Below are 25,650 nucleotides of genomic sequence, written 5' to 3' on the forward strand. Positions count from 1 at the left end.
ATTCAAACAGTGTCGCGCACGCATTCAAACAGCCCATAGGAAAGCATTACTCAATGCTTTCCTATGGACGCTGGCGTCTTCTCACTGTGATTTTCACAGTGAGAAGCGCGGAAGCGCCTCTAGCGGGTGTCAATGAGACAGCCACTAGAGGCTGGATTAACCCCAATGTTTCTCTGAAACTGCTATGTTTACAGCTGCAGGGTTAACCCTAGATGGACCTGGCACCCAGACCACTTCATTGAGCTGAAGTGGTCTGGGTGCCTATAGTGGTCCTTTAAATTTTGCCAATCTACAATGAAAGCAGATCCAGCACTTCATCAATGTAAACAGACAGGTGCAGTACAATGTGTGGCCAGTAGGTGGCGGTGTCCTGCATTGCATTTGGCCCAGCAAGGGGTGGTGCGTCGAGTATTCTGTGCCAGGTCATGAGACTTCCGGTTCCCCCCTGGACTGTCATCGATAGTTCCGGTGTTTTTCCAGTCCTGATGCTCGAAGTTCCGCTGGTCTCTTCTTAGAGTCTCCTCCTCTCCCCCTTCCACCCTCTGTTTCTCCGGTGTCTCCCTCACTCCAGCTGTACCTCCTCTCCCCGGTGTCCTCCCCCGGTCCCCGGGATGCTGTCCCTCCTGTCTCGGCTGCTGGACTGGTTCCGCTCCCTCTTCTGGAAGGAGGAGATGGAGCTCACCCTGGTTGGGCTGCAGCACTCAGGGAAAACCACGTTTGTCAATGTCATAGCGGTGAGAGAGAGGGGGTGGGGGTCTCCTGGGAACTGGAAACCAACAATGGGCTACAATAAAATGCCTGATCAATAGGACCCCCATTTATTGTGGATCACCTTTCCCATTGCTGGCTGAGCATCATGGGAAATGTAGTCTACAACAGCTGGGGGTCAGACATCATGGTTCTTTGTATATTATCTATAGCTATATATCTTCCATTTGTTTACCAGGACCATGCAACTTCTACATCCTGAGTGTCATGGGCAGCACATGAAAAGTGCTTCCTTGCAGTATGTGTGATTCCAGTGCTGGAGGTGGGATGTACATTCACAGGGTTACTCACTAAAGTGCGAATTGTCAGGAATTCAAAGTGAATTTCGAATAGAATCTTCACTTTATTGAATAACACTGTATGTAAAAGGAGAAGTCTGTGACATGTGAATGCTGCTTGTTGCAGGGAAGTCCATTAGATGCACTGCCCACTAGCAGAGTTAGATGTTGAAAATGGGAATTGTTATTAGAAATGCTAAAGATATAATCTTCTAATGTAAATATAAAATCTAATTGAAAATGAAACCATTTCCCCTTGACTCGGTGCTGGACTCCGGTAAGTCACTGAAGGGGTTTTAACCCCTTCAGCAACTTGGGATGGGGGGCTGGGAGGTAGAGGGGCACTAGAGGGTCTTGCAGTGCCAGCACTGGAGAATCCCTTTAAATCAAATGGCTGATAATGAACCAGTGAGACTGCAGGGGCATGATATATACACCAAAACATCTTTAAGCTAAAGTTGTTTTTGGTGACTATAGTGTCCCTTTAAAATTCAGTTTGACTTCTCTACAATCCACACACTCTCATTGATGCATGTGCTAGAAAGCTTAAAGGGAAACTCCAGTGCCAGAAAAACGATCCGTTTTTCTGGCACTGGAGGGTCCCTCTCCCTTCCACCCACCAATCCCCGGTTACTGAAGGGGTGAAAACCCATTCAGTCACTTACCTGGGACAGCGGCGATGTCCTTCGCCGCTGTCTCCTCCTCCGCGACGCTCCTCCTAGTGATTATGTCGGCCGGTGGGCGAGACTAATCTCGCTCACCGGCCGAGGAGACCTAATGCGCATGCGCGGAAATGCCGCGCATGCGCATTACGTCTCCCCATAGGAAAGCATTGAAAAATCATTTCAATGCTTTCCTATGGGGTTTTGAGCGACGCTGGAGGTCCTCACACAGCGTGAGGACGTCCAGCGACGCTCTAGCACAGGAAACCTGTGCTAGAACCCAGGAAGTGACCTCTAGTGGCTGTCTAATAGACAGCCACTAGAGGTGGAGTTAACCCTGCAATGTAAATATTGCAGTTTATGAAAAACTGCAATAATTACACTTGCAGGGTTAAGGGTAGTGGGAGTTGGCACCCAGACCACTCCAATGAGCAGAAGTGGTCTGGGTGCCTGGAGTGTCCCTTTAAGGAATCTGACAAATCTCTCTTTGTCTCTATTTATCTATTGGATGAAATTAGTATCTTGACATGTAATACCTTTTTTTTATTGGCCAAACAGAATTTTGGAATGACAAGCTTTCTGGAGAACCTCCTTTTCTCAAGTACCTAAAGCATTTCTGAACAAAAACAAGTTGTGTTGTGATTCTGGGGATCATGCAACATGAGTACAGATAATACACAGGTCTGATGGAAAATAGACACCATTATCACAGAGTGAGGGGTAGAGAGAGGAAAAAATAAAAACAGTGCAGGAGATGGTACTAAGAGAGGGAGTGTTAAAAACCATAATTACACATATTAAGAATGCATGTACTCTCATCCAAGAATCCAGAATATGCATGAAGACATATAATTACCCATATAGTAGCATGAAAATACATTTAGAATGAAATTATAGATGTGTTACTATAATTAATAGATATTAGCTGTTCATATAACAGCCCAGCTGAAATGCCAGATAATTTAATTTGCAAGCCCTATATTTGACCCTGTAACTTTTCAAACACCCATAAAACCTGCACGTGGGAGGCTTTGTTGTAGTTGTGGGACATACAGCATACTAATATGTGTTTTATAGCAGTAAAAGCTAACCATATTATGAAATTCACGGTTAAAATGCCATGCAGAACTTGGTTGAACAGACCTATTGGTCAACTTTTAGGTTTTGTTATGGTTCAGTACTTGGACAATTGCCTTCATCCTTAAATAGACACTATAGTCACCAGGACCAATACAGCTTAATGTCCCTACAGGCTTTTCACAGAAATGGCTGTGTTTAAATTGCTGCCTAGTGACAACTCTAATTGCAGTCACACAGACAGCCACTAGAGGTGCTTCTTATCTCAGTGCTGTACATGAAGCACATGCACATTATACATTTCCCATGAGCAAAACTTTAGCTATCTCATCATGATGAGGATTGCAGCCAACTGCTGCTGCATGGCAGGCAGCCTTAAAATGAAAGGCATACTGTAAAGTAGTAATGGGTAACATCACTTCTCAAAGTACTCTAGGATTATATTGAGTTTTAGCTTACCATTAATTATTAGTTATCTGTGTCTGGATGCCATGTCACAATCCCCCACTTTTAACCCTGCGAGTGAAAACATTGCCTTCTGCAGAACAGCAGTGGTTTCATTGTCTCTTGTGACTGTCACACAGATGCCATAGTTGCCAAATGTAATGTTTATAAATGAGGGTTTCATAACCCTCCTTGGTTTATCAAGACCAGACAGATATTTAACGGCCAGTACTGATAGCACTAGCCGCATACCCATTGCATTGAGGGTTACTGACTTCTGCATTTTAACCCCTTAAGAATCAGTGATGATCTGTGCCATCCTTAACAACCCATGCTTTAAGCATCCCATCGTAAAATGAGAAGACTTGTCCAGTTAATATTAGCAATTTAAAGGAATTTAACAGTGAGAATCTAGGTCCTCCACTGAGCAGAGCAGTACTGTCCTTCGGCTCAGAGCGTTAGCGGAGTACCCTCGCCCAATAATTGTATTGGACCTGCTTACATTCCAGTTCTCCTGCAAGAGAAGATAGATTATGATGTGAACTCCTGGGTGACCCAGGTAATTGGTCAAACCGTTCTAACACCAAGACACACCTAGAATGGGTTGTAGTGGTCATGGTGATTGGAAGTGTTTATTTAACATTGAGCTGTCATAGCTAAATAATCATGTTATTCCATGCTGGCAGAAGTTCTCTATGGACCAATTTGTATCATTTAGCCTTTTCTGATGTTAATGTACCTGGTGTTTCAGGAAGATGGGAAGATGTGGCTTTCTTCCTCGTGACTACATTATAACTGTAGCGCTGGAAGAACAGGTTTTCCCAGATTTTAAACATGTCCTATGTGACAACTAATTATTGTACACACCTAGGGATATTTTGTTTCTGGCCTGGTTGCTTCTCAGGATGTTATAATTGAGTTGTGTTTAATAGGTAATCTCTGTGTCTGGGTTAATGCACTTATAACAATCATCCCATGTTTACAAGAGTAAAGAAAGACAGTTGTTAGCTGTCAAAGGACTCTACCAAATCCCTTTACTAATATTAGAAACACATGATCATTGCAGTATTCTGATGGAGTGGGGGTTCTGTGTTATATTACACATCAGGGATTTATAATCGTCATTGCTGAATCACTAGATGACTATAACCAAAATCATATCCTTCAGAATCCCAGTTTTATCTAAAATACACACACTGTTTGATGAATCTAGGAATTGTGTGAAATTGAGAAGGGATTTGTGAATGCTAGGCCAATAATATCCAGACTAGAGAACTAGCAGAAATTGATAATTTATCTTATTGCGGTTCTGGTCTTAAATGTATCATTCTCTTTTCAGGTTTCCACATATTCCTGGATTAATGCATACCCTTGAAAGTATTGTGTATTTCTGCAGTTTATTTACTTAACTGTGAATAGTGGAGAATTAGCATTAGAATGGCCAGTGTTGGACCAGAATTGCTGAATTGGAAAAAATTCTCTAGCTCCAATATGTATTTCCAGCTCAACTATTTTGGCTTGATATTTATAACCCCATTGTCTATACACCATAAACACAAATGTGTGTTTCATTGCAGTTCTACTGTGTCTGTAGCGATATGATCCATACTTATGGTCTTTTAAACAATCTGATGTTACACTATAAGAAGCATTGGGATGCAGGGCTCTTACACAGCTGCCCTGCAGTGCATCTCATAGAGCAGCATTGGATGGTTGACAGCTGGGAGCATGCCTCCTTGTCGGTTTATACAAGTTCTGATTTATCTTTAAAGTGGTCTTGGTACAGTGCCTCTGTCCCCTTAACCCTGTAATGTAAGCAGAGAAACAGCAATGCTTACATTGCAGGGTATTGACTGCCTCCAGTGACTGTCTCCTAGACAGCCACTAGAGGCACTTTTGGTGGTTTCACAGAGCGCTTCTTTAAAGGGACACTGTAGGCACCCAGACAACTATAGCTCATTGAAGTGGTTTGGGTGCAATGTCCCATCACCCTTAACCCTGAGCATGTAATTATTGCAGTTTTTTTTTAAACTGCAATAATTACCTGCTAGGGTTAGCTCCTCCTCTAGTGGCTGCAGTGGTTATTAACCCCTTTTGCAGCACGGGGGGGGGGATATGCTTTTTTTTTAATGCCTCTCATTATCCGAAGTGGGCCTGTTGGGGCTTATTGAAGACCAAACCTAACTAGCTCTGCTTCCAAGAAATTCCCAAACTAGCAGTTACACACCAGTATTAGTATGACCCCAGGACAATTGCTTTTTCACATTTTATTATTAATTCATACAAAGTAAAAATAAAATGTTAAATCTAGGTAACCTAAGTCACAGTTTAATTTAACCCCTTAAGGACTGAGCCAAATGTACACGTTGTGATCAAAACATAAACAAAAATTTGAATTTGCGCTATATGTCTGTTCAGGCGTAATTCACCTCTTTTATATTATGTGCACCCACACTTCTTCTATACCATTTTATTCAGGGGAAACAGGGCTTTTATTTAACATCAAATATTGAGGTATAAAACATAATTTTATAGGAATAAAATATAAAAAAAATGGAAGAAAATAAGAATTTTTAAAAAATGTTTAGTTCTATGTGACATTCTAACTGTGAATGTCATAATACTGTTTGATTTTACTGCAATAAAATACACATTTGAATTCAGCAAAGTCTCACGTGTAAAACAGTACCCCCTATGTACAGGTTTTATGGTGTTTTGGGAAGTTACAGGGTAAAATATAGCATGTTAAATTTTTCAGTTTTTTCACATTGAAATTCGCCAGATTGGTTACATTGCCTTTGAGACCGTACGGTAGCCCAGGAATGAGAATTACCCCCATGATGGCATACCATTTGCAAAAGTAGACAACCCAAGGTATTGCAAATGGGGTATGCCCAGTCTTTTTTAGTAGCCACTTGGTCACAAACACTGCCAAAATTGATGTTCAAATTAGTTTTTTGCATTTTCAAATATTAACACTAACTTTGACCAGTGTTTGTGACCAAGTGGCTACTAAAAAAGACTGGACATACCCCATTTGCAATACCTTGGGTTGTCTACTTTTGCAAATGGTATGCCATTATGGGGGTAATTCTCATTCCTGGGCTACTGTACGGTCTCAAAGGCAACGTAACCAATCTGGTGAATTTCAATGTGAAAAAACTGAAACGCAAGCCTTATATTTGACTTTCTACCTTTTGAAAACACCATAATACATGAGGGGTATTGTTATACTCGTGAGACTTCGCTGAACACAAATATTAGTGTTTCAAAACCGTAAAAACGTATCACAACAATTATATTGTCCGTGTAAGTGCCATTTGGGTGTGAAAAATTTAAAATGTCACTTTAACTGACAATATAGTCATTGTAATACATGTTACTGTTTTGAAACACTAATATTTGTGTTCAGCGAAGTCTTCCGAGTAAAACAGTACCCCCCATGTACAGGTTTTATGGTGTATTGGAATGTTACAGGGTTAAATATAGTGCTAGCAAATTAAATTCCCTGGACTTTTGGCCTGGGTTGTCAGGCTGGTCCTGCTAATTGTAATTAATAAAATTACCTTATTATGTAAAATTATTACATAAATATATACGTAGAATTTTATATATATATATATATATATATATGTGTGTGTGTGTGTGTGTATAATTTTATAAAATTATTATAGATATATACTTATGTAGATATATATATTTCGTTCTACATGTATTTTGAGATCTATATATATATATATATTTTAAAATACAGTTAGAACGAATTTACACATGTATATATTTTAAAATTTATTTTTTATTAAATTATTTACCGTATTTACAGATTTATTTATTTTATAATATGATATATATATATATATTTAATCACTATCATTGCACGTGTATTTTGATATTAATATATATATATATATATATATATATATATATTAATATTAAAATACACTTAGACAGTGTATGTGTGTATATATACTTAGATCCTATATATATATTACAGGCACTCCCCCTGCTGGCAATGCCTTGGACGGCTATGCCGTCCATGTGATTGTGAGGTCCTCGCAAGGACCTCACGATCATCTGGCCCGGGGGGGCGAACAGGACGGAGAGGGACTCCCTGGGCTCCCAGGTGAGTCCCCGTACCGCGATCGCCGGTGACCGGGTAAGTAGAAAGGACGGTTTGGGCGTTCTATGCCGCCCTCTGGCATTTAGAGCCTGTTCCTTAAGGACGACGTAGAACACCCGCCGTCCTTAAGGGGGTTAAAGGGAAAACTAAAATTTTTATATTGTAGTTGTAAGACAGCCTCTAGTGGCTTAGACAGCCACCAGACAGCTTTCGGGAGATTACCGGACTCTTGGTCCGTTAAATGATGCTGGTCATCCTCCGGTTCTGAATGAGGACCACCAGCGTCAGTTAAATCCCCATAGGAAAGCACGGAGTCCATAGTTTCCTATAGGAGGGCCTAATGTACCTGCTGCGCATTAGGTACCCCTCTTGGAGGAGGCGGAGCGCCGAGGGAGATTGGCAGTGGAATCGGGTGAGTAAATAAAGGTGTTTTGAACCCTTTATCTGCTGGACGAGGGGAACCAGAGGGCACTATATTGTTAGGAATACACTTTTGTATTTCTAACACTATAGAAGTCCTTTAATACGTTACAATAAGGTGCGCTGTGCCTTTTAGATAAATATACTGTGTATGTCACAATAAACCCTTATAATAAGGTGCCTAATAGAAAAGTGCAAAATAGACCCTTATTATAAGGTGCTTAACCCCTTAAGGACAGGCGACAGATATATTCCGTCATGATTCCCTTTTATTCCAGAAGTTGTGTCATTAAGGGGTTAATAGAATAAACAGTTTAAAATTAGGCATCCTCTGCTTCACGCATTATTTACTTTATGCAAGGTGTTATACAGTTTGATACTTCTTGAGAAACTGGTTGATGTTATGGAATGTTCTTATGCAGTGGGGGTACTTTTACTGGTATTGAGTTACTCTTATGTTACTTTTATGTAGTGAGTACTTTCTGATGCTTCTTTAAGGCAGCAATTGTTAAGCATCTCTAAATTGTCTAAAGGTTTCAGAGGAAATGGAAATCACATAGAAAAAAAAAAGTAAATTGTGTGGCCATAACATAGGGGAATTTCACAAGATAAGTTGTATTGTAACGTGTAATGAAGAGGTGGGGAAAAAGTAGATAAACTACCATAAAGGACAAAACAATAAATGCGATGGATTCCCATAAATTACAAGTGTCTCACTTTGTGGTCTGAATTGTTATATATATTGTTTATCATCATCTTTTTTTTTTTAATCTAAAATGAATCCAATACAAATATCTAAGTTACTCATGAAACACGAGCTGGCATTGGTACAACAATGACTGTAGGGTTAATGGGGTATAAGGTTTATAATAGTGTGATTGCATTTCAGTGAAGGCAATCCCTCCCATGTAGCACATCCAAAGGAAAATTGCAAATCATATCCACAGGCCTTGATGTTTCATTTTCTTTTAACAATTTCTAGGTCTTATATGACTCTAAAATATTTTGGTCCAAAAGGGTCCAGGTTGGAGATAATTTTACCCTAGTGCTAGGAATTGTGTTATCATAATAACATGGCATTCTTAGAACATAATGTTTTCATTCAGTTTAAAAGCCCAGACTTCACACCTGGAATTATGAAGAAAGTTTGGGCTTATGGTTTGCTTTAAAATGTAACTCATAATTGTATTTCAATTAACACACAGCCCCCCCCCCGCCCCCTCCCCCCCATGCTTTATAGCCTATTTATGTATTGATCAGTGTAGAGATTTAGTTTTTTTTGTTTTCAAACCCCTGATTTTGCCTTCTGATACAGGCCCCACTCACTGAGTCAAATCAGTAATTAATATATGTATATTTAATGCCTTTTATTAATACCCCTTTTGTACTATTATAGATAAAAAATAAAAATAAAAAAAAGGTTAGGAAAGTAAACAACCCTAACCACTGGATATCTGCTACTGTATCCAGAGGTGATGGCGGAAATGAAAGTCCAAAAAAGGAACTAAAGCATAAAGAATTGTAAATTATTTTTAGCAGAGCCTAGAACTAACTTTTAGTTGGCTTTTAGGATGTGCAAAAATGGAAGTGACATTTCATCCTTAAAGGAACACTTCAAGCACCATGACCACTTAGTACCCTGACGCCCCTAATTTTAAGAACTGTTTGACTTCTTACCTAGTGCCTGCCGAGAACCTTTCACCACCCCCTCTCTCTCTCAGCCTGCTTAGGGGTTTCCATTAGCTCTTTTAGGCTAAGCCGTGCAGTGCAGGGTAATCTCATTGGCTGAGAATGTCAGCTGATCCCTCCTCTCTCTCTTGATAAGGTATTTGAGATGGAGAGTGGTACACAGCAAACCTTAGGTAAGAAGTCAAACTATTCTAAAATGGTTTGACTACTTACAATTGGGGAAGCCTGGGTACTCATGTAGTGGTTATGGTACCTGCTGTGTTCCTAAGTGGGGGGGGGGGGGGGGAGGGGGCTGTCAGAGAGTTTACCTCTCCTGCAGCTCCTGTCAGCTCTCTCTCCTCCTCTGCGCCGGTCCGTTCAGCACCTCTATCAGCTCACACTGTAAGTCTCGCGAGAGCCGCGGCTCTCGCGAGACTTACAGTGGGAGCTGACCGAGGTGCTGAACGGACGGCGCGGAGGAGGAGGAAGCTGACAGGAGCTGCAGGAGAGGTAAGCCCCAGTCTGTATTATTGCAATGCAAATTGCCATAATACAGACTATTGACTCGAGTATAAGCCGAGTTGGGGTTTTTCAGCACAAAAAATGGCTTATACTCGAGTATATACGGGTAATACATAGCAGTTTCTCCGAAACAATGTTTTCAGCTGCAGGGTTAAAACTAGGGGGACCTGGCACCCAGACCACTTCATTGTGCTGACGTGGTCTGGGTGCCTATAGTGGTCCTTTAAAGGGACTCTCCGGTGCCAGGAAAACATGTTTTTTTTGCAGGGTCCTGCAGTGCCCCTCTCCCTCCCGACCCCCATCCCATGTTGCTGAAGAGGTTAAAACCCCTTCAGTGACTTACCTGAATCCAGCGCCGATGTCGCTTGGCGCTGGGTCAGGCTCTGCCTACCCTCCTCCGCCGACGTCAGCCGGCGGGGGAGACCTAATGTGCATTAGACCTCCCCATAGTAAAGCATTATTCTATGCTTTCCTATGGGGATTCCGTCGACGATGAAGGTCCTCATGCATAGCGTGAGGACGTCCAGCGTAGTTTAAAACACTTTCGTGTTCTAAGACTTAATCCTGCAAGGTAATTTATTGCAGTTTATAAAAACTGTAATAAATACACTTGCAGGGCTAAGGGTGGTGGGAGTTGGCACCCAGACCACTCCAATTGGCAGAAGTGGGCTGGGTGCCTGGAGTGTCCCTTTAATTGTCTGAAGCATTTCTGAGCAGTGTTTTCAAGGACATGTTTGCAATGTAGCTTTTACTTTTCATTTGAAACACTGTAACTTTACTCAGTTACTCTAGTTGCTATAAAGTCATGAGCTTACATCTTTTGGACATTGTATCTAGTTTATCTACATGACCTATTATTATTATATAAAAACATCTGTGTCATTTTCATCTCTCACCAGATAAAATAGTTCTGTATTTAGATAATAGCTTTAGTTTCATGTGATTGTAACAAGGGTTCATACCCTGTATAGTGCTGGTCCTATGCCACTGACTAGCCACTAGTCCAAGTATAGGATGTAACCGTGGTGAATATTGTAGTGATTATCTAATTGCTGCTATCATTCTTAACAAAACTTTCATCTAAACTTTATCCAAAATTAGGTGCCCTGTACAGAAACAAATCCTGCCTAAGCCCTACAGTAAAGGAAAAGATTGTACAGCAAATGCTGATGCCAACCATTGATTATGGGGATGTAGTATATTCATCTGCACCGCAATCCCACATTAATAAACTCATTACATTGTATTACTCGTTCTGCTGATTTGTGCTACAATGTAATTACAGGACCCCCCCATTGTGACATGCTAAAAGAATTAAACTGGCTGTCGCTGGAATCCAGACGCACCCTTCATCTTTCCAGCCTTGTGTTTAAGAGCTTTTGTGGGAAACTCCCACCCTACCTGAGCAAAATGCTTTCCCCAGCTGTTCCCACTTCTTATAACCTCCGATCCAGTACCAACACTTTACTTAGTCTACCTCAATACTTAAAGAAAGCAGCCCGATAATCCTTCTCCAACAGAGCACCGCAATTGTGGAACGACCTCCCGCACAATTTAAAATCTTCCCCAAGCCTAAAGTCCTTTAAGAGATCCCTCTCTACATACCTCAAAACAGAATGCACGTGTCATTGTTGATTATATATTTCCTACCTGTTCTATGTAAAATTTTGTATATATTGTGTATTAATATTTTTTTTGTATTTTATTGTACCCTGATGTATCAATGCAATGTTTTGTGGACCCAGGACATAGTTAAAAACGAGAGAAATCTCAATGTATCTTTCCTGGTAATATATTTTATAAATTAATAAATAAATAACTGCAACTGAATATCCTGCAATGCCATGACTGATCTAAATCGACATAAAATGATATCTCAAGGATGCATAGCTCCTTAGTGCCATCACGGAGGCTACAGAGTACCTGTGTTGGCATTGGTCTGCCATAAGTAGGTGTGCCATAAGTAGTATAGAGTGTTTTGCATGTTCTCCACATGTGTTGTAGTTACATTAGTTTATAGGTTGTTTTTTGTCTTCTTCTCTCCCTAGTCAGGTCAGTTCAGTGAAGATATGATACCGACTGTAGGATTCAACATGCGTAAAGTTACCAAGGGCAACGTGACTATAAAAGTGAGTGAAATCTGAGCAACTCTGGGTTCTCTAATTCCGATTCTCTGATGCTGCTGTACAGGATGAAGCTATGTATGTTACTGATATTATTAGTGCTGTAAATATTGATAGCTGATAACTAAACTGTAATGTTCTAGTTTCTCATCTATATATACTTTGTACTGTATATCTTGTTGCTGTTACTGAATTCTACAAGTCCGTTTTGCTTCTTGATGCCATGTTTAGGATTTGTTTTTTGTTTTGTTTTCTGTATTTACAGATCTTGTCCTGCTCATTTGCCAATCTCACTGTAGCATAACTTGCATGCATGGCCTTTTTTATGTTTATGTAGTATAGACCTGCTTGAATTTCCATATTCTTTCAAAGCAAAATGACTCTTGTGTTCTGTTTCACTCTACAGCACTGACAGCTCTGCATGACTCTATGCTTTCCTGTAAAGCACAATACGAGTCTGTGACTTTCTGCGTGCTTTGCTCAGCACAATATGACTCTGTGTGACTCGGTCAATTCCCATTTTAGAGAATAAGCTATTAATGATTTTTATGTATTTGTACAATATGGTTTCTCTATCCCCACTTAGTAAGAAGCTGTACAGCTGGGAGCTGTTTAAATGAAATGTGGTATGTGTAACTGAGTTTGTTTCCACTTGTTTCAACAGATATGGGATATTGGAGGCCAACCACGTTTCCGCAGCATGTGGGAACGTTATTGTCGGGGTGTCAATGCAATAGTGTAAGTGAATGTCAGTTCAGTGTGTGTAGAGAATTAGTAAAATAGAAACATGGGAACTTGGATGCATTACATATTCAGCTCATTTTTTTGGTTGACTAGAATTTAGTCATCTCGTTTACATTTTTTTGATGGATAATGTGGCTGATTTGTTAAGGTTTTTGGTCTTGCTTAGGTAATTGGAAAGAGTATGTTTAGAAAGCAGCATGCAAAGCCTTCCCTCTGCTCATATATTAAGTATCACATTTGTGTGGGAATGCGTGGTAATGTTCTGCTGCTTTGGGATTTGGAGGTAGTGTTCTGCTGCATGTGGTATGTTAGGTAGTGTTCTGCTGCATGTGGTATGTTGGGTAGTGTTCTGCTGCATGTGGTATGTTGGGTAGTGTTCTGCTGCATGTGGTATGTTGGGTAGTGTTCTGCTGCATGTGGTATGTTGGGTAGTGTTCTGCTGCATGTGGTATGTTGGGTAGTGTTCTGCTGCATGTGGTATGGGAGGTAGTGTTCTGCTGCATGTGGTATGGAAGGAAGTGTTCTGCTGCATGTGGTATGGGAGGTAGTGTTCTGCTGCATGTGGTATGGAAGGAAGTGTTCTGCTGCATGTGGTATGGAAGGTAGTGTTCTGCTGCATGTGGTATGGAAGGTAGTGTTCTGCTGCATGTGGTATGGGAGGTAGTGTTCTGCTGCATGTGGTATGGGAGGTAGTGTTCTGCTGCATGTGGTATGGAAGGAAGTGTTCTGCTGCATGTGGTATGGAAGGAAGTGTTCTGCTGCATGTGGTATGGAAGGAAGTGTTCTGCTGCATGTGGTATGGAAGGAAGTGTTCTGCTGCATGTGGTATGGGAGGTAGTGTTCTGCTGCATGTGGTATGGGAGGTAGTGTTCTGCTGCATGTGGTATGGGAGGTAGTGTTCTGCTGCATGTGGTATGGGAGGTAGTGTTCTGCTGCATGTGGTATGGGAGGTAGTGTTCTGCTGCATGTGGTATGGGAGGTAGTGTTCTGCTGCATGTGGTATGGGAGGTAGTGTTCTGCTGCATGTGGTATGGGAGGTAGTGTTCTGCTGCATGTGGTATGGGAGGTAGTGTTCTGCTGCATGTGGTATGGGAGGTAGTGTTCTGTTGCATGTGGTATGGGAGGTAGTGTTCTGCTGCATGTGTGTATGGGAGGTAGTGTTCTGCTGCATGTGTGTATGGGAGGTAGTGTTCTGCTGCATGTGGGTATGGGAGGTAGTGTTCTGCTGCATGTGGGTATGGGAGGTAGTGTTCTGCTGCATGTGGGTATGGGAGGTAGTGTTCTGCTGCATGTGGGTATGGGAGGTAGTGTTCTGCTGCATGTGGGTATGGGAGGTAGTGTTCTGCTGCATGTGGGTATGGGAGGTAGTGTTCTGCTGCATGTGGGTATGGGAGGTAGTGTTCTGCTGCATGTGGGTATGGGAGGTAGTGTTCTGCTGCATGTGGGTATGGGAGGTAGTGTTCTGCTGCATGTGGGTATGGGAGGTAGTGTTCTGCTGCATGTGGGTATGGGAGGTAGTGTTCTGCTGCATGTGGGTATGGGAGGTAGTGTTCTGCTGCATGTGGGATTGGGAGGTAGTGTTCTGCTGCATGTGGGATTGGGAGGTAGTGTTCTGCTGCATGTGGGATTGGGGAGGTAGTGTTCTTCTGCATGTGGGATTGGGAGGTGTAGTGTTCTTCTGCATGTGGGATTGGGAGGTAATGTTCTGCTGCATGGGAGGTAGTGGTCTGCGGCATTGGGATTGGAACGTTGTGTTCTGCTACATTGGAATTGGCAGGTAGTGTTCTGCTGCTTTAGGATTGGGAGAGGTAGCGTTCTGTTGCATTGAGGGGAGATGTACAAATGATGGTGCTAATTCCAAAGTTCCTAAAACTGCAGTACTTGCACAGGCAAGTGCTTAATCAGGCAGACCCCTCCCAAGCTAGGAATAGGCTCTAAAGCACATTAGCTTGTTGAAGTACTTTATGTGCCATTTTTTGTCATTTTACAAAAAATGCAGATTTCAATAGAAATGTTATCTTTTATAACTTAACCATATTACACCCCCTTGCGGCCAATCAGACTACTGGCCCTGTTACTTCCTGGTTGTATAGTTCAGTGGAGGAAGACTGAAGAAGGTCAGAGCAGCTGCCTTGCAAAGACTTCTCATTGAGCTGCATTAGGAAGTCTATGATTCGACAGCCACAGAAAGTCTCGGCGGGATTAGAAAAGTCTCGGCGGGATTCTTTTACAATGAAATAAATACATCAATAAATGGACATCTTGGCTATTTTAGGTATTGCAAACTAAGAACTCTGACATGTTTTCCTTGACAGGTACATGGTTGATGCTGCAGACAGAGAGAAGATTGAAGCATCTAGTAATGAACTACACAACCTTCTGGAAAAACCACAATTACAGGGTATTCCGGTATGTGATTAGATTCCCCCCCCACACACTTGCATTATTCCCTGACCACTCCTCAATCTATTCGTTAAAGCAGCTTTGTCAGTTTTGAAGTCATTGCATATTTTGCCACAGCTGTTGCCAGTGACAGCTGCTGGGAAGTTATAGAAGTTGGTGGCAGAATCTCTGCCATTTTTTTTTTTTTTTTTATCAAAACATTTTTTTTAATTTAGTTGTGGGCTTCACCACAGGAATTTTTTTTGTTTAATTCCAGTTTTATTGGTTTATATTAAGGGAATTGGGGTAGAGAAAGAAAGGAGGGTGAGGACTCGTCGAGACGAGCGGGTACGGGTTAGGCATAAGGTAACAGATTCACATGATGCATTGTTACATTGTATAATCCACATATAGCATTAACATAGAACAGTACAGTATTTATTTGGTTTACCCCTTGACCCTTGTGGGTTAACTAGCTTGTCTATTTTCTCTGAATCCCTCTAGGGATTGTGTCTTTCGGGGTCTGGGACTGTGATGCGTATTGTGTAGCTTCTCCTTGGATCTCCCTTTGTGAGTCTCAGGAGGTCTGGTGCATCTGGCGATCTGCGTTCCTATTACCCCTGTGCCCATGAGGATTTAGGTGTGAGGGTCGTAACTAGGAGTCAATACAGGGAGTGGGTGTGGGTTGGTGACCATTCCCCATGTGGAAAGATCGGGGTATGAGAGGGGGGGAAATGGGTCCATTGGGTATTGTGTGCGTTCATTCATTTTGGGTCATCTTTACTGTCGTTGTTCGCCACAGGTTTTAATAATGATGCACAATACAGAAAAAATATGGCAGTTAAAAAAAAAATAAAAGTGTAACACTCAAGTCATGCACGTATGGTATATAGAAAGACACTCTGAATATGCATCTGAATCAAACGATGAAATAAGAATAAAGCAACATTTGCAGTGTCTGATCATCTTGTCAGGCTTTGAGCATTTAATGGAATGTAGTGAGTGCCAGAAGGGCTGGTGTAAGGACCTGATGTCCGGACAACTTTTTATTTGGCGAGTCCTTTGGGGGGACCCTGCAGCCGCAGGGAGTGTGTGTCTTTTGCTGTTCGGGATCTGGGTCCCTGCTCCACTCTGGGGATAGTGACCTTCTCGGCCGCTACTTCCCCTCGCTTTCTGGATGGGAATGGCAGCAACTGGAGCCTTTGCAAGAATTCCGCTGGGTCTTTCTGAGGCCGAAAGGGTATGGACCTCATCCCCCCCTGTTGTACCACTAGGGTTCTGATATTCCCCATCTGTACTTGATGTCCCGTTCCCTCAAGGCCCCAGTCATGGACGTAAACTTGCGTCTACACAAAAATAAGTCCTGCGCTCAAACTCACACGACTCTTGGGCGGCAGCAATGACCATAGTACACATCAGCCCTGATGCATAAAAAAAAAACAGGAAAAAAGTTACTTGCGCACTATTCCAAATCCCTATGCATATTTATATAAATGGAGGTTTTTAGTTCCACACCAATGGCCATTAGATGCAAGCCCACCTGCCAAGTCAAGGCAAACCTCTTGGGTCCTACACTAACAATTCACCTTGCTTGCTTCAGCTTAAAGCAAAAGAAAATCTCTAATAAGACAGAAAGCGGTATTTTTATTTATTTATTTTTTAAATCCTACATACTTATTAACACATGTGATGGGCGGCAGCACTGTGTGCGTTTTGTGCCCTTCTGGGCCGCTACTTCCCCTCTCTTTCCGGATGGAACTGGTGGCAACTGGAGGTTTTACAAGAATTCTGCTGGGTCTTCCAAGGCCGAAAGGGCATTGACCTCGTCCCCCTGTTTTTTCACCAGAGTTCTGACATCCCCCATTTGTACTTAATGCTCAGTTTCCTCAAGGTCCTAGTCACGGGCTTAAACTTGTCTGTCCATAAAGGATTGAGAAGGGTAGGTCATTGAAGATTGTGATTCTACAGTTGTTCACAGTAACTGTGGGGAGCCACCGGGAGCGAGCCATGATGGATGTTTTCATGACAATGTCCCTAGTAATTGCTATTCTGTGTCTCAATGCGTCTGTGGTGGAGGTCGGTGCCTTTCTTATACCGAAGGCTGAAACTATGACTGCTCGCTGTCCCTTTGCACTTCCATCGCCTGTATAACTTTAAGGACGTATTCCATCTGGACCTACCTACTCTGGCGCTCCACAGATTCTAATATTTCCGGCGGTGCCGCGCTTGGGGATTCCACTTTCTAGAGTCAATATCCACAAGCCTCTGCCACAGCCCGCCAACCTCTGCTTGCATTTCGGCAAGTTCTGCTTTCTGGACCTCTCAAATCCAGTAGGAGCTTGTTAATGTCTCCTTTTGTGGAGGGAAAGCGTCCAATTCGAAGTGAGTCTTCTGGTACGCTCCGCTAGCTGCTTGCGGTGTCCACTTCTCCTCTACATCTTGGGAAGAGTCATAGTCGCTAGAGGTATGTGGCCTCTCAGGCGCCATGTTGATTCAGGCCTGCGTCTGTAGTCTTTCAAATAACAGTCAATTGTCAGGAAGATTTGTTCCCTCTGAACGGGCAAATTTCTTATCCTTTTGCTCCATCTCTCTGTGGTTGGTTATAAGGCCTTTGCTGCTCTTTACATTTTCAGTAAATTCATGGCTAAAATATATTTTATGAGCTTATGAAACCGGAGCTCCACTCATGCACGACTCCTCAGTAGGCCGGCCAGCCAGCCACACCCCCCTACCCCCCCCATTTATTAACTTTTGTCATCTGCAGCTTTGCCCAAACTCACTCAGGGATGAAAGGAACTAGAACTACTCACTAGAAAAACTTAAATAAAGTTTTTATGGTAGCTTCAGTAACCCCCCACCCCCATGTCCTAGCTTCAAAATTGCAATATTTTAATAGTTTGAATTCTTGGAAGCATGGCTTCCAACCACACCTTCAAGCTCATTGGATAAGGGACTGTTACTTCCTGGCTCTCATACCCAGGCATACTGTGATAACACATGCAATGCTGTCATAGATTGATTTTGAGACGGGGAGGGGGTGCTGAAACTAACAATGGACATTAAGACTATAATGTTAGGAATACAAATTTGTGTTCCCACCACTGTAGTGTCCCTTTAAAGCCCATGCTTACAGTGATTTGAAAGCGCTCTGTGGGTTTTGCAGAAAATGCAAATAATCCCCTATATCTGGTCTGTTTCAATACTAGTAGTGTGTTGTGATAGTCACCTTCCAGCTCCGGTGCTCTCATTTTATTTTACTTAGCTTGAGGAGGCTGTATATTACACAGCTTGTTGTGGATGATATTTACTGCCCCTTTAACTTTTCCTCTTCATGGACCAGGGTTGGGTAGCCAACAGTGTATTCTCCATCGAAACTTTAGAATTCCATCAAGGAGGATGCAGCTTTTTTAGGGTTGGGGATGCATTAATACCCATGTTTTAAAATATATGTGTCTTTAGTTGAGTTCAAGATGCCTTTTCCAGAAGTCCTCCTTTAACCATAAGTGTGCTCATCACATTGCACATCAAGAAAATAAACACTTCTCTGGTACTCCGAGAACTAAATGTTTGCAACCAGAACCGCCAGGGTATGGTTTAACTTTTTCTTTTAACCTCTGCAATGTATTTCATGTCTTTTTTTTATTTTATTTTTTCAGGTCTTGGTTCTTGGTAACAAGCGAGATCTTTCCAGTGCACTGGATGAGAAGCAGCTCATTGAAAAAATGTATGTGGCAGTAAAAAAAGGGGTGGGGTGGATGGTCTGACAGGGAAATGGTTAATTTAGCAAGAAGTACTATGCCATTTTGCAGCCATGCAGGAAATTCCTGGAATTGTACAGTTCTCATTCTTCCTCATTGTAGCGTCAAGTGCTTATTTTTTATTTTTTGCTTAATCTTATTGATAAGAAAGTACAAATTCTAAGTACGTAAACTGTTGGGAAATGTGAAAGTCCACTGCTGCTCAGCTTTAGAAATAACCTGTGTTCCATGTCGTGGCACTGATCTTCTCTTACAAAGCGTGATCATGCAGGTGACAGACAGGCGGCTTACTTGTAAAGTGGAAAATAGAATAAATGATGTATAAAGTCCTAATATGAACACATTGTGGTGAAAAAAAAGTATATATAGTGTCGGAATCTTCAACATGCTTCTCTTTTTAGCAATACATTAAGAAAGAAAAACAAACCACAAATTGTGTATAATGTCATGTCAGTAAATATAAAACTAAGGAAATGTAATGAATGCCTTACACACAAAAGCATTCCACAGAGTATATTAAAGTAACACTATATTCAAAATACTTTATTGTAAGCATTTACAAGGCTACCCACTAAACTGAGAATTGTCAATTGTTTACTGTGTCCTAAATCCACCCTCAGTGCTTGCAGATTGTCATTGCCGTTTAGAGTACAATGAATCATACTAAATTGGGTCCTGTTTTTTTTTTTTTTTTTGCAGTCAAACCACTTATAAACCGTTTAACAGCAAATTGTGGGTTGGGGAAAAACTCAGATTCCATAACTACTATAATAAGCTGGGGTGCTTAGAATGCTCTTTAAAGTGCAACACTTAAAACTTTAACCTCAGAGGTTTTTACATCTTGTGCCAAGGCAGAAATATCTGTGCTTATAGTGGTATATGTAGTCTGGCAGTACCAGCAGGTCGGTTTGAGCCAAGGAAATATACCGCTCTTCCCACAGCTCTTCCCTCGATCATTGATGACTTATGTTGGCATTGCACATGGTTTGCAGCCTACAGTTCCCAAGAACTATGAGGTAATGGGTAACTGACATTTTGGGCCAATATATGAAACCAGTAAAAAATTACAGAATTTGAGAAATATCCCATCTGCGATTTCTCTTGTCCAGTTCCCTTGCCACTCCTCCACAAATATACTATTTCTAAGTAATACCCTGCTTTTCTTGGTGGAAGATTTTGTTCTTATGCACTTGGAAGAAATGGTTTGCACCAGAGGTGTCCACCAGGTGGCACTACAGCTTTCGTTTATCAACTGCTTCTAAGAGCCTTGTCTACACCTTTTGGGCAGGAGAGCTATCACTTCTTCTTTACATAATGTTTCTAATGATTTTGGATTGTGTGATGTTTACGGTACTAATGCAACACATATTGAGCTTTCCTTTTTTTGTAAGCTTGGTACCTTTGTTGTTTCATTTTATTTTTCTTTTACATATATGCTGTGTTTAATATTTTTAAAATGTTCTCTCCCTGCCCAGGAGCCTTTCACTGATCCAGGACCGGGAAATTTGCTGCTACTCCATCTCCTGTAAAGAGAAGGATAACATAGGTGAGAAGCTGAGCGTTGTATGCAAGACATTGTGCTGTAGTGTGGGGTTCTAATTTTAATAACCTTTCTCCTCAGATATCACTCTTCAGTGGCTAATCCAGCATTCCAAGTCACGCCGCAGCTAAAGGTTCCTGCAATATTTTCTGCCGCTCTGCACTCTAGGAGAAGACCATCTGCTCAGCACCCACAGACTTGCCTTTCCAGCTCGTAACGTGCACCCTGCAGTTTTCCTATTCTGTTCACCAAGGATTTATTTGATTCCCAACAAGAGGACGAGACCTCTTCATTGTGGGATGTGCCTTGTCCACGCTCCTCTAAATTTAGTGGCTATTTACCATTGTTGCTTAACCAATGCTGATTTGAGAATGCCTCTGGTAAGCTGTCCATTTTGAGTTTGTGATCAACCCTCTAAACTGCCCACCCCAAGTTGTAACCATTTGATCTAATCTGCCATCCTGGTTGTGTAATCGACCTGCCCACCCTAGATATTGACTATTTTGTCTAAGCTGTCCATACTGGGAGAGTGACTGTCATCTTACTAGGTGTGTAGTTGAGCCTCCAAGATTTATCAACTGTCTTCTCTTGGAGGGGACTTTATCTCGGCTGTTCCCTGTAATATATCATCCTTTGAAGTGGATGTCCTATCCTTCATGATATCCTTCCTTGTGAGTTGGCTCATCTCCTCCATCTTCTTCCTGTCCCATCCTTTACCAGCTATCCAGCCTGTAAATTGCTAGTTAATCGTCTCCTTACACTTTATATGTACCTGATGTCCTGCTCTTCTTCTTCTTTTTGACCTTGATGATAGAAAATGTTGGGAGAGTGAAGTGTCACCTGTATTTAGAACAGGAGATAACCCTTACACCATCAGGGAAAAATAATAAATTGAATAGGATATTGGTAATATGAATTACTGACCACTAATTAAAGCATAGAAAGGGTCAGTTGTTTAGCATCAAGGTATCTTCATATTCCTTTCAGGCAGCATCCTGATAGATTGTTTCCAAGATAAGCAATATAAATGTAATATTAACAAATTATGATATCTAATATATATATATTTATAATTTTGATGGGGGTGATAAATCACTTCCATGTAAAATATTTAGATGTAACTATTCATAACTATTTGTTTTTTCTGGGACAAGTAAACAAAAAACAATTGGTCAGTTGCCTATTAAAACGGCAGACACCAGATATTGCTACAGCTTTATACCTAAGAAGTAACTATGGATGAACTGTAGCATTTTTACACATTGGAAAGGATTGACTTTTCTTATATTAAGAAATACTATTGATCCATACGATCCGGCTGCGTGCAAACTGTGTCTGCAAACTTCAAACCCCGCTATCTGATGGTGTGACCTTTTGAATTGCTATACATAAAATGCGTAATTGCTGTAAAATGGAAGGTTTGCATGTCATGCTGGTAAAGCGATAGGTTAAAAATAGAGAGTGCTTATATGAAATATCAAGGGAATTGCAATCTGGGTACATGGGATGTGTCCCGTCTATTGTAAAATTAGTCACTGGTCAAAACTGTTGGACATGTTTAGACTGTACTGTAGTATTTGACATTATGACCCCCTTCACATAAAAAAGGATGTTTTATTGTTCGAATCAGAAATACCAAGAAATACCAATTATATAAAAATATTTATTTAACCAAAAAGGATACATTTAGCTTTCGCAAGTTTTAAAATATGACCTGGGCCCCTTTTTGTTCAAATATAATAACATACTATTAACTCAATAATACTCCTGTTTTGCTGATTTAATTTATAGAATGCTAATGCCCTTTTATGAAAGTAATGTCTTTTTGAGCTTGATATAAAAATCTGCGATGACAGCACAGGAAATAGTCCCTGGCTGTGTTTTCTTTTTTTGTGTCTTAAGATTAAGGAAATTATGTAAAGTAATTTTGGAAATAATGGTATAGTGGCATTAAGAAGAGCTGTTGGCACATTACTATATCAAACTTCAGAAGTAGGCTGTTATATTCTGACTGTTTAAAGACTTGTTTAAAATCATGGCATATTCTAACTTATCAGGAAATGTATATATATTCTATAAGTGGGGGGTTCATGGGAACCTGGGAATAAGGATTTAATCAAGTTTTTAATGGAGATATGCCCAAACAAAGGGGGGTGGGTGTGAAATACCAAGGGGCAACTACTTTTTTTGTAGTGCAGGACAATTTTTGAAGGCGTAAAAGTAAAACTCCAGACACCAAAATGCCAACCATGCATCTAATAGCATCATCAAACTATTCGTATTTTTGTTTTGTATAACTAGTGTATGTTTTTTGCAACAAAAAAAAAGCATAACATTCGAAGTTGGACCCATGTTCCATGGACAGTCATCCAGAAATAAGAACCTTTTTTTTCAGTTGCCACCCACCCACAAGAGATGACCAAATCAGGATTTCTGGAACATGGTGCATTTTCTATTCTTACACCTCAAGTCCTGGAATTCACTCAGCAGAGTGTGCAAACCATCACATCCATTAATGGCTGGAAGACAATCGATGAAGCAGAATGAACATTAATGTCTTGGCCAAAATGTTTAGAGTGTGGAACTCTTGTGTGTAGTGACCATTCAATTTGACCACATTTCTGTAAAAAAAAAAAAAAAAAAAATCCAATTCTAAATATCACCTATATCGCATATGCTTGCCAGAAATATTGCTGTTACACATTTTTGGTGAGCGGTGATTTTTTTTATTTTTTGTTGCAGTCTACGTATCCATTCTGGCACAGTGTGAAAGTCATATGTCATGGCAGGTAGAATATAGCCAGCTCTGGACAAACTTTGAACGTGTATATCTGAATATGTCGGAAGATCCAGTGGATTTTTAAAAAAAATCTTTTTAATTCCATCACTGTAAAGGTCAAGCCACATCTGTCTCATCTCAAGGTGACCTTTCCTTCTCTCTGAGATGCCTTTGATTTTTCAAAATAGTTTTTTTGAAATCTGCCAGTTGTGCTTTATGGATAAAAAATGTACTACTGATTTTACTGTGTGCAGAGCAGGACATTAAAAACAAAATTACCGGTACTTGCCCATCATAATGCCGAGCAATCACCCTTTAGAAGAAAGCAATCGAAATTAATGGTTTGCACTCTTCTCTCCAAACGTGGAACTCATATGTTGCAGCATTGAAGCTCTGTCTTCCATTTCTTCCCCTACTGTAAGCTCATCAAAATATGCTTGGTAGTTCTCCCTTCTCCCTACCTTTGTAAGATGTGTTTGTGACACTTGCTTTTGATGCAATTCTCTGTCAGACTCTCTGCTTTAGCCAATGATACACTGCTGCTATATTATTTTTATTGTTTTTGCTGCGTTTTGCTTGTGCCTATAACATAATCTGATGAGAATCAAAGGAGTTTCCTGATGGAAGAGGACACTTTCTTGTGTTCCCCATCATCCTGAAAACCACAACCATTTTGCGGACCTGTTCATTAAAGGATCACTATAGGGTCAGGAACACAAACCTGTATTCCTGACCCTATAGTGCTAAAACCACCATGTAGGTGGCTTGCCCCCTCTTAGCCTGCCTATAAAGGTTTAAAACTCGCTTTATTTCCAGCGCCGTGTGGCTCTGGCGGCGCTGGCCCGCCCCCTTTGTGACATAATCAAAATGGCTGATTTTCAGCCAATTCAATGCTTTCCCATAGGGAAATTGGCACAGGGGCAGGGCCAAAAAAGATGCATCTCTACGAGGAAAATTCAGCATCTCCATGCAGAGCGTGGGAACGCTGAATGGCAGGGCTGCTTACTGTGCAGCAATGAGCCAGGAAGCCCCTCCAGTGGCCATCTGAGTAGTGGCCACTTGGAGGTGTCCCTAGGGGCAATGTAAACACTGCCTTTTCTCTGAAAAGGCAGTGTTTGCATTAAAATGCCTGAAGGGAGCTATTATACTCACCAGAACAACTCCATTAAGCTGTAGTTGTTCTGGTGACTATAGTGTCCCTTTAAGCCTTTGTAATAAATAATTGTTTTGTATGTCGGAGATGCCCTGCTCTCAGAATAATGACAATAATTAACAAGTGGCCTCTCACCTATTTAAAGCTTCAATTTTGAGAAAATGCATCTGGTATTAACTAATACAAAGATTGCAGAAAAATAAATCCAAGATTTGCAATTCCCATGATTGTCAGTCTTCAGGCTGTCAAAGCATCGAGGGAGTAATAGTTTTACAACCGTTGTCCACCCCGGATCTAATGTTTCGCAATAATTAAATAAAACAAAACATATCTTGCATCTTCTAAAGTTAATAAAAAATTGTTCTGTACACATCACAAAGTGCAAATAAAGGCTGGAAATTACCATTAGTCAGTGATGCGTTAAGAAGTTTAGTACGCATTAAAATATTATATAATGTAAACTTTTCTCTCCTGATTAGTAACTTTTTCACTTGACAAGTGCAAATCATTGATTATTTTTCTAGGCCTGAGTGTATGTTTAAATAGGTTGGTTCTCACTTGTATTCTTAGATATATGTAATTAAACAGGCCATTAAAGCCAACTTTATTCTCAGCAAAACCAGGGTAAGACATACAATAAAAAAAAGCATTGTAGGAGCAATGGCTAATAGGATATGCATATATAAATACTGTACATATAGTACGTATAATGATGTACTGTATATACCAGTGATGATTGTACAGCGCTTTGGAATTTGATGGCGCTATATAAATAGTAAATTAATAATGATTGACCTTGACACTTCAGACATTTGTGAATAACATTTCGGACAATGCTTAGCTAGTCAATGCTTACTGAGCATCAGGGGAATGTAGTCTAATTGCCTCTAGTGCTATAGTGTGTATAGTGGTATAATGTGTAATTGAACATTCGGTACAGAACTCCCACAGGAAGCTAAAAGTATAAAATAAGCTTTATTTAAAACTTTGCATGTTAAAGAGTTCAGGGTCATTAGAAACATTGAATAACGGGGCTTTTAAAGGACCACTATAGTGCCATGAAAACACTCTTTTTCCTGGCACTATAAGGTCTCTTGGTCCCCCCCCACCCTTAGGGTCCCCTCCCCCCGGGCTCTAGGGTGAGGAAGGGGTTAAACACATACCTTTTCTCCACCGCCGGGCTCCCTCGGCGGTGGAGACCCTCCGCCTCCT

General features: G+C 41.0%; 1 protein-coding gene across 1 annotated transcript; it reads left to right on the plus strand.

Moving 5' to 3' along the window:
* Positions 1-437: 437 nt before the first annotated feature.
* Positions 438-25,650, plus strand: ARL8B (ADP ribosylation factor like GTPase 8B). The gene is made up of 7 exons (XM_063426677.1): positions 438-734; positions 12,008-12,088; positions 12,747-12,820; positions 15,142-15,235; positions 18,865-18,932; positions 20,442-20,512; positions 20,588-25,650. Exons 1-7 carry the CDS (start codon positions 612-614, stop codon positions 20,635-20,637), a joined length of 561 nt encoding a protein of 186 aa, XP_063282747.1. The 5' UTR covers positions 438-611; the 3' UTR covers positions 20,638-25,650.

This window comes from Pelobates fuscus, chromosome 7, assembly GCF_036172605.1.
Source record: "Pelobates fuscus isolate aPelFus1 chromosome 7, aPelFus1.pri, whole genome shotgun sequence".
Taxonomy (NCBI): domain Eukaryota; kingdom Metazoa; phylum Chordata; class Amphibia; order Anura; family Pelobatidae; genus Pelobates; species Pelobates fuscus.

What these genes read in the sequence shown, in the direction of transcription:
- ARL8B (XM_063426677.1), top strand. Translation starts at nt 612, where the DNA reads ATGCTGTCCCTCCTGTCTCGGCTGCTGGACTGGTTCCGCTCCCTCTTC. An exon ending in CGTTTGTCAATGTCATAGCG is followed by an intron (nt 735 to 12,007) that starts GTGAGAGAGAGG and finishes TTCTCTCCCTAG; the next exon opens with TCAGGTCAGTTCAGTGAAGA. An exon ending in CACAATTACAGGGTATTCCG is followed by an intron (nt 15,236 to 18,864) that starts GTATGTGATTAG and finishes TTATTTTTTCAG; the next exon opens with GTCTTGGTTCTTGGTAACAA.